This window comes from Wasmannia auropunctata, unplaced genomic scaffold, assembly GCF_000956235.1.
Source record: "Wasmannia auropunctata unplaced genomic scaffold, wasmannia.A_1.0 LD334694.1, whole genome shotgun sequence".
NCBI lineage: Eukaryota > Metazoa > Arthropoda > Insecta > Hymenoptera > Formicidae > Wasmannia > Wasmannia auropunctata.
Window position 1 is genome coordinate 1 of NW_012028196.1, and position 15,227 is coordinate 15,227.

Consider the following 15,227-nt stretch of genomic DNA (forward strand, 5'->3'; position numbering starts at 1 on the left):
GTATAAGAGACAGATATTAAACAGTGTCCCAACCCTGACAGCAAGTCCCAACTCTGACTACATTTTTCCTTTTTTTAATTTGTCTATAACTTTTTTTTCAATGGTGCGCGTAGATTCGTCCAACGTTAAACTTTCTTACAATCATCCTAACTTTGAAATAAGACCTCAACATCGAGAAATTTCTAATTCTAACAAAACTTATAGAGCAAAGTCAAAAAGTGCCCCAACCCTGACGACATTCCCTATAATTTAAAAAATTTACCATGACAATTTCTGTTACATTAGAAAGCGATTAAAGTAATTCAATAGAACGTAAAATAAAATAACTCTAAAACAATTGTAGCATTCTAATATAGCATTGTAATTTGATAAACATTAAATCTCAAATATAAATATAAATATAACACAAAGTCAAATAAAATAAAATTGTGTAGATGACGATGATAATATGTAATATACAATAGATAATCCTTACATATGAAATTAATATAACTTGACAGTGTTTAAACTATTAATAATTTTTCAAAAGGAATTTTTGTAATATAAGAAGTCATAAAATTATTATATTGTTTTATATTTTATTATATTTTTATTTTTGTAATTAAGTAATTCGATCCTTTGTTTGTTATTTTTAATGCTCATCAGACGATTTTTGTGAGGATTATATTTACTGTCGTAAATATATTGCACAATCATTTACGAACCGAATACAAAACCATACAATAAGACAATGACATACTCAAAAGCTGAAATAAAAAATTTCTTATATATAGTCCTATTTTTTCTATTTTATTTTATAAAATTATACTTTTTTAAAATTCTTCTGTAAATGTGTTTTTAATTATTATATAGTTACGTTTTATCGATATTTTATAAATCTGGCGATCGACTTTATAAAATTAAAAATTTATATAATTTATAAATTATTAGTACTCATTTATACCATCCTTTATTTTGTTTGTTCTCAAAAAATGAGAAATTATAGGACGACAAAAAATAATTATCGTCTGACTAAGATATTTCAATTTCGTTAATACCATTCAAAGAAGAATCATTTGTATCTGTTTGTTCATACCTCTCTTGATTTCATTTTTACCTTCAAAGGGTTCAGAACTAAAGCGCATTTCAATTTTCGAAAATATCAAGTTCCGAACTCTTTGAAATAGAAAACGCGGGGTACAAACAATTCTTTATCGAATGAAATTAACAAAGTTAATAAGTATCTTGTAGTAGTCAGGCGTGACCATTTAAAAAATATTTTTTGAAGAGGGCTCTTACAAAACGATTGCCACCTATACTTCGCACACACCGCATTATACATATTCCTGATTGCACACATTTCCAACTGCACACAGAACGATTGCGTAAAAGCATTATTGCGCACATGTCACTTTGCACGACCATATTACACGCATACACACGAACATACGACCGTGCCTCGCACATGACCATATTGCGCACATTTCCATACTGCACACATGCATATTGTAAAACTTTGTTTTGCAAGTTGGAAAGCTGGAAAACCCATATGGAATCATACAATTACCTTGTTTCGCAATGCACGCACCGGGCGATATAAGGGTGGATTTCGCTTAATCCATGTGGACTGTACTTTGAGTGGAAAATTGCAAACCATAAAACCGTAATCGTAAAACCGTATAATTGTGGATCTCTTTGATCTGTAAAGTGCATGTGTGCAGAATGTGTGCGACACAGCTATGTGTGCAGTGCGCTGTGTTCAATATAAGTGCAATTTGCTGTGTGCAATACGGTCGTGTATGCAATGTGCTGTGTACAATCTGATCGTGTACAAAATGATATGTGCACAATAATGCTTGTAGGCAATCGCTCTGTGTGCAATTGGGAATGTGTGCAATTGAAAACGTGTGCAATGCGGTATATACCGACATATAGACTATATCGACATATAGACTGTAATATATATCGTAATAGGCAACGCTTGCTATAGAATAAGAGGGATTACATAGGGAGCCTATGTCATCTCTTTTGCTAGTATCCCATTGGTGATTTTGTCCCCTTCTAATTCTGGAGAAGGACAAACTCACCAATGCTAGCAAAAGAAACAACACAGACCTCTTATGCAGTCCCTTTCACTCTACAGCAAACGCATATTTTTCTACAGAGGACAGTCAGTTCATCTCCATGTATTTATATCGATGAATGTGTACAAATAAAATTGTGGCGGCAATCGTTTTGGAATCTCTCCAATTTTTTTACCTTCTAAGATACAAAGAATACAAAGAGTGGCACAAACACAGGTAAAGTAATAAATAATAAACACAGGTATAACTAATAAATTAAAAATAAATTATAAATTTTTATAGAATAGTTTTTATAAAATCGGACGCCAGATTTACATCGATTAATATTTATATTTTTATATAGTTAATTTTTTACTTAATATATCTTTATTTTTTGAAATTAGACTTTCGTTTTTCACAATTAAATAGAAAAAATCTAGGCAAAAATAGATGACAAATAATTAAAATATATAAATAATTAACTCGTATTATATATTTCTTGATATAATATATGTATATATATAGCATATGTTACCGTGGCTAAACCTTCTAATGACATAACAAATAAACCGCCGACAATTATTTTACTCTTCTTCATACTTTGTCGTAATGTTATGAGTAATAATTTCTGAGCGTATAGTGGCGCTGTGTACCATCGTGCGCTATATCTATGTAATAATATATATGGAAATTGTTATAAAGATTTAAAATCATTTTTACTTTGAGGTATGTTTTTAGTATAATTTTTAATATATAAATTTTACATAATATTTTTTCGTTAAATAAAAATTAGCATGCTATATATTAAGATACACTCACATTTGTTGAAAAAGAATTTCGCTATGATCAATTATATCCTGTCCAAAATAGTTCATAAAAAATCCGTAGCACATATGAGCGTATACAAATAAACCGGTTGCAACAGCTTCGAATAACTTGTGTGTTGTAACTGCCTCAAAAAGCTGTCATTGATAAATGTAATATTGCCGGACCATTTACATGATTTCTTACATATTCTCTGATGTTATTTCAAAATTGTTACTTACGCGAAACATATTAACACTCGCCGATGCCACACCAAATACAAATAGAGCAAAATACGAAAACGAAAATTTATATTGCATATTCTCGATAAATCTTAAAATGAGTGAAAAAATAATCAATGTTACAAGTAAATATATAATTATGCAACATATATAATTATGATAAGCGAATTAGATATAACAAGTACATATGATCTTTTTATATTTATGAAATATTATTTAAACTTTTTATTTTATTCTTAAATATGCAACGATTATAAATATTTCAAAGTGTGTCAAGTACTCACTCTAAACAATGTTGATGAGTGTTAAAAGCACTTAACAACTGAATGCAAAGACTGCATTTAGTTTTTGAGGGTGTCGATACGCATGCGTCGAACGCATATGTTAAACGATAGCTGTAAATGCAATTATGCCCTTATTAGAAACATGCAAATGTAATTCATTAGAAAATTATTAAAAAATATACTTATTAATTGACGTTTAATAACATCTTCGATTTATTTTTCACAAAATAATAATGTTTATAACAATGCTTACTTGAAGTTAAATAAATTATTCAAAAATTAAACAAATATCGTCTGCATACAGAATTTCATTGTTTCACCTGATAAGTTCGAATAATGCACAAGCGTGTTGTACAAATATCATGTACATGTTTTCCGTCGCCATTAGTACTGTCATACCCAAGAAAGCAGCTATTATAAATATAAGTGAAATAAAGTAAAAATATCTCTCGTGATCGATAAATAATTCAAGTTGTACAAGAAATTGTCGTGGACGAGGTTCATCTAATGGCGATATAATATCAAGAAAATCTGGTACAAACATAATTAAAATAAAAGCGAATGTTCCTGGATAAACGATTGCTGAAAAAATTCAAATTTGACAGACGATATTTACAATAATTAGTAGTATATATTTACAAGATAATTTGTTTTCAGGCATCTCTAAGAGATTCTTCTTTTAATTTAATTTTTTATTTTTTAATAAATTTTTTAATAAAGTCCAAGTCCTATAAAGATTTTTTATTAGGACAAAACGCGTATTTGTTTTACTTACATCCAGAAAAAATCGCAAATAATCTTGTCTTAGACGCATATTTTTTTATTATTTTTAATTCGTCCACGTTTTTTATCAAATTCCAATCGCATTGAATTTGATCAAACAAATATTTCACCTATATGGTTACGAATGAGCTTAAAATGTTAAATAGATATTTCATGGAATTGTTACTAAAACTAACTTCAATTGATTCAAATAACTTACGTGATTAGAATTAAAATACACTATATTATATTTCAGAATATAAATCATACAAAGAATACTAAATGAGAAGACCTCAATAAATAGCGATGTATTATACTCGTGCGTGATAAATGTTGTCAACTAAAAACAGAATTCTTATTTAAATCAATAAAACGGTTGTATCTTGTGCATAGAAATCAAACGTTAATGTAACAATTTATGTGCATCTGCAAATTTACATCAAATTTATGTATATTATAACCTAACATCAATTTATATATATTATAACCTAAACATAATCTTAATATTTTTTTTTATATGTATATCTTCAATTGTACATATATTATATGTAATAATCTTCCAGAGACGTAGATTAAACAGTCCACGATGCCTTATAATTCTCAATAAAATATTTCGAACATATAATTAATAATTTTATAACTCTTATATGACTTACAAGCTACTCGATCACTTTTTATTACTTGATAGTTGTTTTTAAACATCTTAGACATTTTTAGTTATATAATTTATAAAACACATATTTGTGACTCCCAACAATAGAATACTGTTTTAATTAAATAATACAAATAAAATTTAAGCTTTACGCTATCTACATAAAGCACGTTCTTATTTTTATTTTTCTAGCTATTTTTAAATTTAATTGTATCTTTTTCCATTTTTTTCTCAGGTGTTTATGCACTATTACTCACAAAAACATGTGTGCACGATGTGAGGGTCCGCAGTACATTGAGCTCAGATCCACTGGATTCGCTAAGCCCAAATGACTGCACGGATCAGTCATTCCCGCATGGGAATAATAGAACAGACGCAACGATCAGAGATACCTGTACTAGTACGCTTTGAATGAGAATGAAGGATACGCAGAGCCCTCGAACGAGTCGACGTTTCGGCTTTTCATAGGGCCACAGGCCGATCGACTCCATTAGATGTCGGGTAAAATAGTATTCATTGTTGAAGAAATCCATTCCGATTGGTAGTTGCTGCGATTTTGTGCACGCAGATTTGCAAAGATTACGGCGATCCTACCATTCTACCGGTTATTGGAATATTTTAGTAGCTATTACAAACTTATTGCATACGTTTTGCCGCGTCATGATGATGATAATACAGGGCATTACGAGGAATCTGATACCCCGGAGGACAATTTATATAAATTAACTTACTACCAAAACGACCTTTAAAGTAAGATTGGATGAGTCATTCGACTATCGTGCACCACAGACTAAAAGACTGATTGCAACGTAAGGCAACTAAATTACATGTTTAATGTAACCACTGGTGATTTTCCCCGGGGGTGAAACGGTGGCAATTCCAGCATTTTTACGCACGCGCGATGCGACAAAGAATTTCTTACATTCATAGCTGCCCGTGCAGTAGACTGTCGCGTGATAGTTTTTCTTCTAGAGACATGTCTCGCAAATACGTTACGATACGGACAAGCTATAGAGAGAATACGTGTGAAACCATTACTTTAAAATTAGCTTTGATGAGCTGAAAGTGCACGTGAAGAAAATATCATAAAGGTATGAAGGATGAGTGTTGTGTTGCGTGAGAGTGTTGTGTTTAAGAAAAACATTAGTAAGAAAAATATATATTATTATAAATGGTAATAAAAAATTGATAGATTGATTAAACAATAAAATCTCGTGTATCATGGTGAAATAAGTTTTATTGCGTGATAGCACAGTCTTTAAAATATGAAAAAAGGTATTATAGATGATCGTAGCCATATTTTTGCCATATCGATATAAATCATGTCCGAGTAGAATAGAGTAGCATAGAGTATGACAAAGACATGTTAATAAGCTATAACAAAATTTAGGCATTATTTATTCTAAACATATTACATTTTACATTCGTATTCGAAATACTTATTTTCATTCAAATACATTTATTCATAACAGAGAATGATTACCGTAGCAACCCCGTCCAATGAGAATGCAAACATATTACCAACATCGAACAAGGCGTTCTTCGAAGATCTGTGTAGTATAAATAATATTTTTTTCTGAATATGTGTCGACACCATGTACCATCGTACATTATAACTGTAAATACAAATAATTAATTCCTAATATATAACGGATATTGTATTCTATCTATTAAAATAAGTGGATTACACATTTTTAATTTGCCACTTACGTTTGTGCAAATACATCGGCGCTATTGTCTATTAAGTTTTGACCAAAATAGTTAATCCAAAACAAATAACATAAATGAGCATAGACGAATAGACCAAATTGGATCGCTTGACTCGTCTCTTTTGACTCAACTGCTTTTAAAAACTGAGAGGAAGCGAAAGATATCTGTGTTAATTAGGAAGAAATTGCTGAAGATCATATCAGCACGACGAATTTTACTCACTTCAAATAAATTAATGCTTAAAGAAGCTACCAAAAATATACACATAATAAAGGAGGAGAGAGAAAAAGTAGAACATAAATATTCGATAAACCTTGAACAAATAAAAAATTATAAATTATGCATGAATCTAGTGAATCTTCCTATTGTATGTAAATGATTTATAAAAATTTTACATATACATGTACATATATGTACATATAATATGTATATACTAGTATACGTGGTCGGTCCCAAAAATAATGAGACTAATTCTGGAAAAATCGTTTTATTGAAAATATACTTAATATTTTTCAAAGTAGGGTCCTTGAGCGTCAATACATTGGTTTCAGCGTCACTTCCACTCTTCGTAGCAGTGCAGGATGTTTTGACCGGATATGCCTTCCAAAGCACTCGTCGCGGCTGCTTGGACCTTTTTAATCGTCCCAAAACTATGAACCACCGTTTTGGGACGATTAAAAATGTTCATGCAACCGCTACGAATGCTCTGAAAGGCATATCCGGTCAAAACATCCTGCGCTGCTACGAAGAGTGGAAGTGACGCTGAAACCGCTGTATTGACATTCAAGAATTTTACTTTGAAAAATATTAAATATGTTTTAAAACGATTTTTCCAGAATTAGTCTCATTAATTTTGGGATAGACCATGTACATAGCATATACAATATAAATGTGTGTAATTTTAATAGGTTTCATCAGTTACATACTAAACCCAGTGTATACACGTATATAACCTTGTTTGAATATATTAAACAAACTTTGAATATATGTTATCCGCATGAATTATTATTCTTAAATTAATTAATACGCACTCTAAAGATCGTCTATGAATCTTGATAGCTTTAGACAATTTAATACAGATGGCGCACTTCGATTTAGATATATTCATCAATTGCAAGCGATCGTCAAATGCGTTCAAAATACGATAGCTAAAGGCAACATCATTCGTCATAGTTTAAAATAATTCAGAAATCAATAGTGTAACAATGGAATAAGAATATACAATGGAATAACGAAAATACAATACGCAATAACAAATATCGTACCTAGTAAGTTTCAATAAACCGCAAGCGTGTTGTATGCATATCATATATAAAGTTTCAACAGACAAAAATATAGTTAACATTACAAATGCGATTATTAAGAAGTTTAGCATAATAAAAAGAAAATGTTTTTCCTGATCGAAGAAGAGCGGTTCAAACGCCATCGGCAGCTGATGTCGCCGAGGCTCGTTTAATGGATCCACAAAATCGAGAATGTTCGGCATTAAAAACATTACAGTGAAAACTAAGATGACAAAATATAGAAAGACTGAAACCAGTAATAATATATTTATTGATAACAGATTAAAATAAGAAAAACACTGATTATTAATTAACTGTTTCAATAGATATTTAACATAATTTTTGTCTACTGTTTTTTCTAATGTTGTTTAAACTTTATAGAAGTGAATTATAGTAAAGCTATAAGCTATTGTTAAAATATTACGAAATATAATAAACAGTAAATGCAATATATATTTTTTAATTGTAGTCAAATAAAAGTAACCAATACTCGTAAATTCTCATAATATAAATTTTGTTCTTACGTCCTGCACAAATAGTATTGAGTCTTCCTCTATTCGCATATTTTTGTATTATTTTTATCTCCTCTACATCAGTTAAAGCATGCCAATCATATAGAACTCGATCAAAAAGATATTTTACCTGCCAATTAAATATTATAATTGCTTGTAATAGTTGCTTGTAATTTTACTGTCTCACATTTAATTCTATAATTCATTTACACAAATAAAAATTATATTGTGTTATAACAAAGACAATATTAAAAACACAATATTACTAACAATATTTTTGTATATACAAAGGCCAATCGGAATCAAGTAAATATAATTATACTTGAGTAATGGATAAGTTCTGCAATATTTCATTTACATTGCTGAACAATATTAACGCTTTGTTATTATAAAAGATTAACCTACCTTTTTCGATTTAAAATATAGCATATTATATTTTACAGTGCAAATAATAAGAACAAAAGAGAAGGAAAATACTTTTGTAAGAAGATTCCTACTGTATTCAAATGTAATAAAGGTCATCAACTGAAATTGTTTATGAATATTGTTTAATATTTATTATTGTTAATAGTCATTTTTATATTATCTTAAAGCCTACATACGTATAATATATACATTCACTGTATTATAATAATTTTAATTATATAATTTCGTATATGTTAATACTCAATATTAAAATTGTAATCAATTTTTTAATTACATTTCTCAAAGAAAATTAGATATACATATGTAACTTAAACTAATTATAACACAAGAAAAAGGTATATCTATTACCAAAGATGTACCTGTGCCATTAAACCTTCAGTCAGAAAAAACAATACAAGAATCATTTTTATCCTTCTAGAGCCTTGCTTTTGATAAGGCCATAGACCAATTAACGACATGAGAAGGCGATTTAGATTAAAATAACGACTTTCAAACAAATTCATTTTAATTATATGTTGGAACTACATGAGCACTACAATATAAAAAATCTCCCTTATTTCTTCCTTTCTTTATAGTAAATGTTATTGTACTGTTTCCTTTTAGTTTATTGACTCCTGATATACTGTTACCCAAGATGAATGTTAGCATTCGATACCTTTCAAATCGAAAAATTTTCTCTACTTTTACAAGGGGAAGTAAATAACGTGTAGATCAATTTCGTTAATAGGTCTCTTAACTTTTCGCGGAAATAGATAAATAATACGATACTAAGGAAATTATATATAATAACAGCGCATCTGGTCGCATTAGGTGGAAATAAAAGAAAATATATTCTCTGGAAAAAATAGTTTTCTTCCTTCCAGTTCGCGCAAACGCAGTAACGAGTTATCTTTGCGACTATTGACTAAGAATGCCATTCACGATTGAACTGTCGGCCAGTACACATAGTGCCAGTCATTTTTTTTCTCTCGAGAAATCGGTTTCTTCTGATCGTGAACCGCAGTAAGACGTTTCTTTGACATTAATAAGTAAATGTTGATTAACATGTCATCGAGTAAACATATTCATATTACTCATTATTATCCAAATTGTGTAATCTATAAGTTTAGAATGCAATGCAGATTGTGAGGTAAATCATTATGCTTTTGCGCATAAACAAATTATAGAAATGTGTGCGTAATTAACAAATTATCTTTGCTGTTAAAATATATTTTCTTTATACTATACTACAAAGATATCATTGATATGTATAAATGCTATCACGTTTTAATCGGAAAAAGTGATTAAAATGGAGATATTAAAAGAGAGAAAGTAATTACGTTTCTATTGCTTATTTCCAAATTATTCTGTTATATAAAAAGTTATTGAAAAAGAACTTAATGAGAATTACTGTATCTTTACATGACTGAAATATATACATATATGTACATTGTATAATATCAAATAGACATTTTAAGTCATTTAAAATTGTAAATATATAATTGTATATGTTATAAATTTCAACTCCGCTTATTTTGTAATAGTTATTATTTGGATATAAAAAGTTTTTATATATCTACTTGTATGTATCCATTTATTACAACGATTGCTTAAGCAATATCGTAAAGACTAGAAAAAAAATGAGTAAAACTCATAATAAAAACTGTTTCTTTTAGCGTTTTTTTACTACATTTTTATGTTTCACAAATACGTTGTAGTAAATTCTCTCTTGTACTATCCTGGAAAATATAACAGCGTATACATCGTAAAAAAAGATTTCGTGAAACATATTCAGAAAATGTCATAACATTATGACCAAGTTTAAATGTTAAAATTTTTTTCAAAGATTGTAAGACTTAATTTCAATAGTTTATTTTGTTTATTAAAAATTATTGAGCATAACTCTAAAAAAAATATGTCGTAAATGTGATATAAAAGATTAAAATTTTTTTGTTTAAAAAAAAAATTAATTTAAAATAACATATAATGTCACGTTCCGACTTGAAAAATTTAAGCTATCCATTTTTGAATCGGTATTTTAAGTATTTTAGAATCGTACTGATGTGATTTAATCATTTCCAAATAATTAACGCAAATTACAAGTTTGATACTGAATCTCTTTTATTTATTATCTTATAATATTAGAAATTTATCTTAAATTTATAATTAAATTAATTTATAATTTAATATTTCATTAATTTTTGAACGTTCAGAAACAGGTTTGGAACAATTTTCAATTTCTCATCACTTTTGGAAAAGAGAAAAAAAATTCTTCAGAAAATAATACTTACTTTATTATATCTAATTTTTTAGTTGTAATTATCAGTTATTTGTTTTTTATTATTTATTAACTCGGAAATAATTATTCAGTTATTTTAGTATTTTAGTATTTTTTATTGATAAAACATCACAAGATAATTTTTACATCCTAATTAAAGATAACTGTTATTACATGTTGTGTAGTATTGATTGTGTTCTAAAATTAATTTAGCATTTCAGATCATTTATAATATTTTCTAAAAACAGCATTAAAAAAAACATTTAAAAAAATAGGTTTCGATTCATGATCAATAAAAAAAATTACTGTGACTAAGTTTTATTTTCTTGCTGTTGGAGTTGAAGATCACCTAAAGTGACTATTCCTGGATTAAAAAATTCAAATTAAATTTTTTTTAAATTTAATTAACCATTTCGTTGTGATATTCTTTGACTGCGAACTATTGTCTACCATCATACTCTTTAGCAGCAAGCAAGTTTTATTGTTAGCTAAACTTAAGATTTTAAATAATTCTATTTATTATTTCATGCTTTTCAGTAGCAAACAACTTTTAAATTTATAACTAGATTAGTTTCAAGGATGAGAGTCGAAAAAGTTAGTATTTAAATTATCTTTATTATTATACTGCTTTAAATTAACAATTCAATATTAATTGTTATCATTTGGATCGATTTTTCAGTTCTTGAGACAATTAAAATTTTAGCTAAGTAATTAACTATTGCTAATTTACTAATAATTAAACTTAAAAAATAAAAACTTGCGCGAGTTTCTTACTATTTCTTTCTGAAAAATGTAGGTATCTTTTAAAGAGGAAAAATTTATATCCACAATGAAATACAATAAAAAATCAATATTATTGATCGATACCATGTTGAACTGTCGCCCACAAATCGCTGTCGGTCATAAATCCATCAAGCGATATCAAAACTATTATTACATATTGATTTTAAAGAACACATATTCTTTTAAATAATATTATTAAATATGTTTTTTGACATTAGAATATCATATAGGTATAAATTTCACATTTTATAAAATAATTTATGAAACAATTAATACTTAACATGACATTACAATAACAATTTCTATATAAGAAATTTTATTCAGAATTCAATTCAAACAACATATATTTACAGGTACCCCGATTTGACCATTTTCTGGGACAGTTACGCAACATCTGTGCGAAACATTGCATATCCACGCATTTAAACGTGAATGTTGCACGCATAATGAGATGCGCACAAGGCGGAATGGGGATCGACTCATTTTGCGATATATGCGTCTCTTCGTTGTGCGTTATATAGCTAGCACATTGCTCTGTTAGACGAGGCCTGGCTGGCATAATTGTGCAATACGTGTATCTCGCATATCTCAGCGTGCATCCTTCCTTCCGTTCCGCCCTCCGAGAACTACGCTGCATACCTACCAAGCGCAACTTACTCAATGTCGACGAATAACGGAGATTGTACATACGTCGATACGCTGATTCGCACGAATTGTAGCTGACAGCCGAATGAATGAAATGTTCATTCTTCCAAACAGCTAAATCGGCACCAATTGGCAACATCAAACGCACACAAGATGATTTCTAAAATATCGGTTTTCATATCGACTTATGGCGTACCGTGTCGAAAAACGTAAGTAAAAAAATGAGTACAAAATAAAATATTATTACTCTTATGACAACGTAAGGAGTCCCGTACACAAATTACGTAACGTAAAAATTATTAAAATGAGAAACGTCAAATACAGTCAAAATGGATCTTGATGCTTAATAGATTTAAGCATGAATTTTATAATTTCGTAAGAATTAATAAAGAATAATTATATAGAACAATTCAACTATAAAGTGTTTGTAGAGTCTCTTTATTAGTTAAATTGTTTTATACACTCATTCATTGATCGCGTTCAGCAAAGATTAGCGTTTATTAGTAAGCGCATCGATTAGATTACTTTCAGATTTAAAAGGAATAAGTCTATCTCAGCGAAAAAAACCTACACTATTGCAAAATAAACATTCTGTTGAACGCAGCTATTAACTAATTTTTACGTTACATCGTATGATTACGATTACGGATATTTGTGTGCAGAAACCTTACAACATTACTTGTGTATATATTCATACTTCATTATGTACTTCATATATATATTTCTCTCTCTCTCTCTCTCATGATAATCTTTCGAATGTTTATTGTCATAAATATTATTAATAACGCTTAAAAAATATATACATTATTATTATTTCTCAATATTTATATTTACATTGTGATATATATTATTCTCTTTTGTATATTACAGCTTAAATTCTTATAATCATTACAAGATTTTATTGCCTACAATAATTAATCTTTTATGGTTAAACGCGAAAAATTAATAAATGATTCCTAGTTTTTATTTGTTTAGTAAATTTTTTTTATATTGCGAAATTCTTAAGAGACAGCAGTAAATAAGATTTTGTCGCATTCATAGACAATTTGATCATAGTGATGTGGCGATAAAACCGGTTACGAATAAATTTTAACGAAAGCTTAAAGCCTTCGTGAACCTCTAAAAACGAATGGAATTTCTCAGAGAGTGGACTTATTGAAATCAACATTGGATGAATAATTTAATTAATTATTATTTGTAACTTTACAATTTATATAATATTTTAATATGCGTACATATTTTTGCAGATGGAGATTTTTTAACATCATATTCAAGAAACTCATTTAACTCAAAAAATCTGGATTAAATACTATAATGCATTTCTCTGTACATTTTTAAACCAATAAGAAAATATGATGGAAAGTTTAATGAGAAAAAAATATATAGAAATATGCATCAAGCACGAGGTAAGCAATAAACTGCTATATCATATTTTATAGAAATTGCTTATGAAATATTTGTCAAAGGCTTGCGTTTGGAGCGCGCTATCAGCGTTATTATTTTATCTTTATCGTTAATTGGACGTAATACAAGGACAAAATGATGAAACAACGCTGATAACGCTCTTCTGAACGCAGCCAAAGTAGACAAACGGACATGAACGTAGTATTATGGAACAGAAATATAAATTGTAGCGCTTTTATAATTTTAATATTCTCTTTTATATTGTTGTTCCCCTTTTTAAGTTTGCAATTATAACAAGTCAGTTTAGAACTGGTCAAACAGGCTTCTAAAATAAACGGAAAGGTCCTCGGGCGAATCAGTATCATCAACGCGATTTATATATTTATAAAGTACGTTTAACGTACGTTCATTATTATATTCAATTCGGTCCAAGTTTTAACAAAAAAGATTTATACGCTAACTGTCGCTAACAAGCGGCTTTCAAGTTAAATTCTTTTTCATCCTCTGTGGTAGCTGCAAAATAAAACCGCATAATATTTTTTAGACAACAGCTCCGATTTCAACTTCACAAAATTAAAAAATACATAGCTTGTAAATGCGAATGTGTAAGTAAAGAGGCCTGCGGCTAAAAACGTTTTCACAACATCGTGCTTATATACTGATAACAAATACATGCGTTCATGTGTGTTAACGCAAATGCAAATGCAAGTTATGTAAACTTATTGTAATTTAATAACGTTGATACTATGCTAAAAGCTAAGTGCATTGCACGACATCATTGTTCTCATACTTTCCTGCTAGTAAATTAATAAAATAGTTTAATTGTGCATAAAGATTATATGCAGAAATTTTCTGATATTGTCACGCAATGTTGGTTTTCAGATAATCTTTCACAATATAGCATTTTTAACCAATAGCAATATAAACGCCACTTTGTCGCACATATATACAAAACATTATTTTCTTTAATCTTACGCAGCGTTGCGCGTATATTAACGTGAAATGGCGGCGCCAGGTATTGGATGTTGCGGCCAGTACCTTATATTCCCCTCTCCGTGCCTACATTCTCAACGCATAATACGCGATGCGAGTCATCGTTTTATACTCGGAGCGGTTAGGCCCCTTCGGACGCAGCTTCCTTCCCGAATTTATCGCCCGTCCGAATCGCGGACAAGTCCATATAACCCGTTCATGATCTCGCTTCCCACCTAGCTCGGGCAAAACCCGCGCGCTCGCCGCGCTGTTTTCATTCTTGTATAAATCTCATTGCAGGCAATATATATCCTATCAAAACTCTTTTTTAAAAAAAGAAAAAGATTACGCCAAGTATATAAAAAAGTATCGTACGTTACATTCTTCCTAAACTAAAAATATTATTTTAACAAATAAAAATTGTTCAAAAACAAATATGAGATCATACA

General features: G+C 29.2%; 3 protein-coding genes and 2 long non-coding RNA genes across 5 annotated transcripts in view; 2 read left to right on the forward strand and 3 right to left on the reverse strand.

Annotated features, from left to right (window-relative positions):
• Positions 1–572: 572 nt before the first annotated feature.
• LOC105458096 lies at positions 573–3,416 on the reverse strand. The gene is made up of 4 exons (XM_011703160.1): positions 3,089–3,416; positions 2,862–3,004; positions 2,578–2,710; positions 573–746 (listed from the first exon to the last, which is right to left on the reverse strand). Exons 1-4 carry the CDS (start codon positions 3,164–3,166, stop codon positions 693–695), a joined length of 408 nt encoding a protein of 135 aa, XP_011701462.1. The 5' UTR covers positions 3,167–3,416; the 3' UTR covers positions 573–692.
• LOC105458095 lies at positions 941–6,509 on the forward strand. The gene is made up of 2 exons (XR_975489.1): positions 941–2,279; positions 5,022–6,509. It is a non-coding gene; the product is annotated as an uncharacterized LOC105458095 (long non-coding RNA).
• A 756-nt stretch (positions 6,510–7,265) lies between these two features.
• LOC105458097 lies at positions 7,266–8,466 on the reverse strand (the record flags this gene model as incomplete). Its single annotated transcript, XM_011703161.1, has 2 exons — positions 7,266–8,137; positions 8,250–8,466. Coding segments are annotated over 2 exons (684 nt in total), but the record flags the coding sequence as incomplete, so codon positions are not given.
• Positions 8,467–11,514: 3,048 nt separating this feature from the next.
• Positions 11,515–15,227, forward strand: part of LOC105458094 — a 7,588-nt gene continuing 3,875 nt past the window's right edge. Inside the window, exons 1-3 of the long non-coding RNA XR_975488.1 lie at positions 11,515–11,568; positions 12,111–12,611; positions 13,650–13,808. This is a non-coding gene — a long non-coding RNA (uncharacterized LOC105458094). The remainder of the gene's footprint in view (positions 11,569–12,110; positions 12,612–13,649; positions 13,809–15,227) is intronic.
• The window catches only part of LOC105458087, a 328,659-nt gene continuing 327,233 nt past the window's right edge, over positions 13,802–15,227 (reverse strand). The window contains exon 4 of the mRNA XM_011703154.1: positions 13,802–14,319. Within this exon, the coding sequence (XP_011701456.1) occupies positions 14,287–14,319 (33 nt within the window). The 3' untranslated portion in view covers positions 13,802–14,286. The remainder of the gene's footprint in view (positions 14,320–15,227) is intronic.

Excerpts from the sequence above, each read along its gene's own strand:
- LOC105458096 (XM_011703160.1), bottom strand. The coding sequence starts at position 3,166 with ATGCAATATAAATTTTCGTTTTCGTATTTTGCTCTATTTGTATTTGGT. Across the intron at positions 3,005-3,088 it reads CGAGTGTTAATATGTTTCGC|CTTTTTGAGGCAGTTACAAC; the intron begins GTAAGTAACAAT and ends TATCAATGACAG. Across the intron at positions 2,711-2,861 it reads GAAATTCTTTTTCAACAAAT|ATATAGCGCACGATGGTACA; the intron begins GTGAGTGTATCT and ends ATTATTACATAG.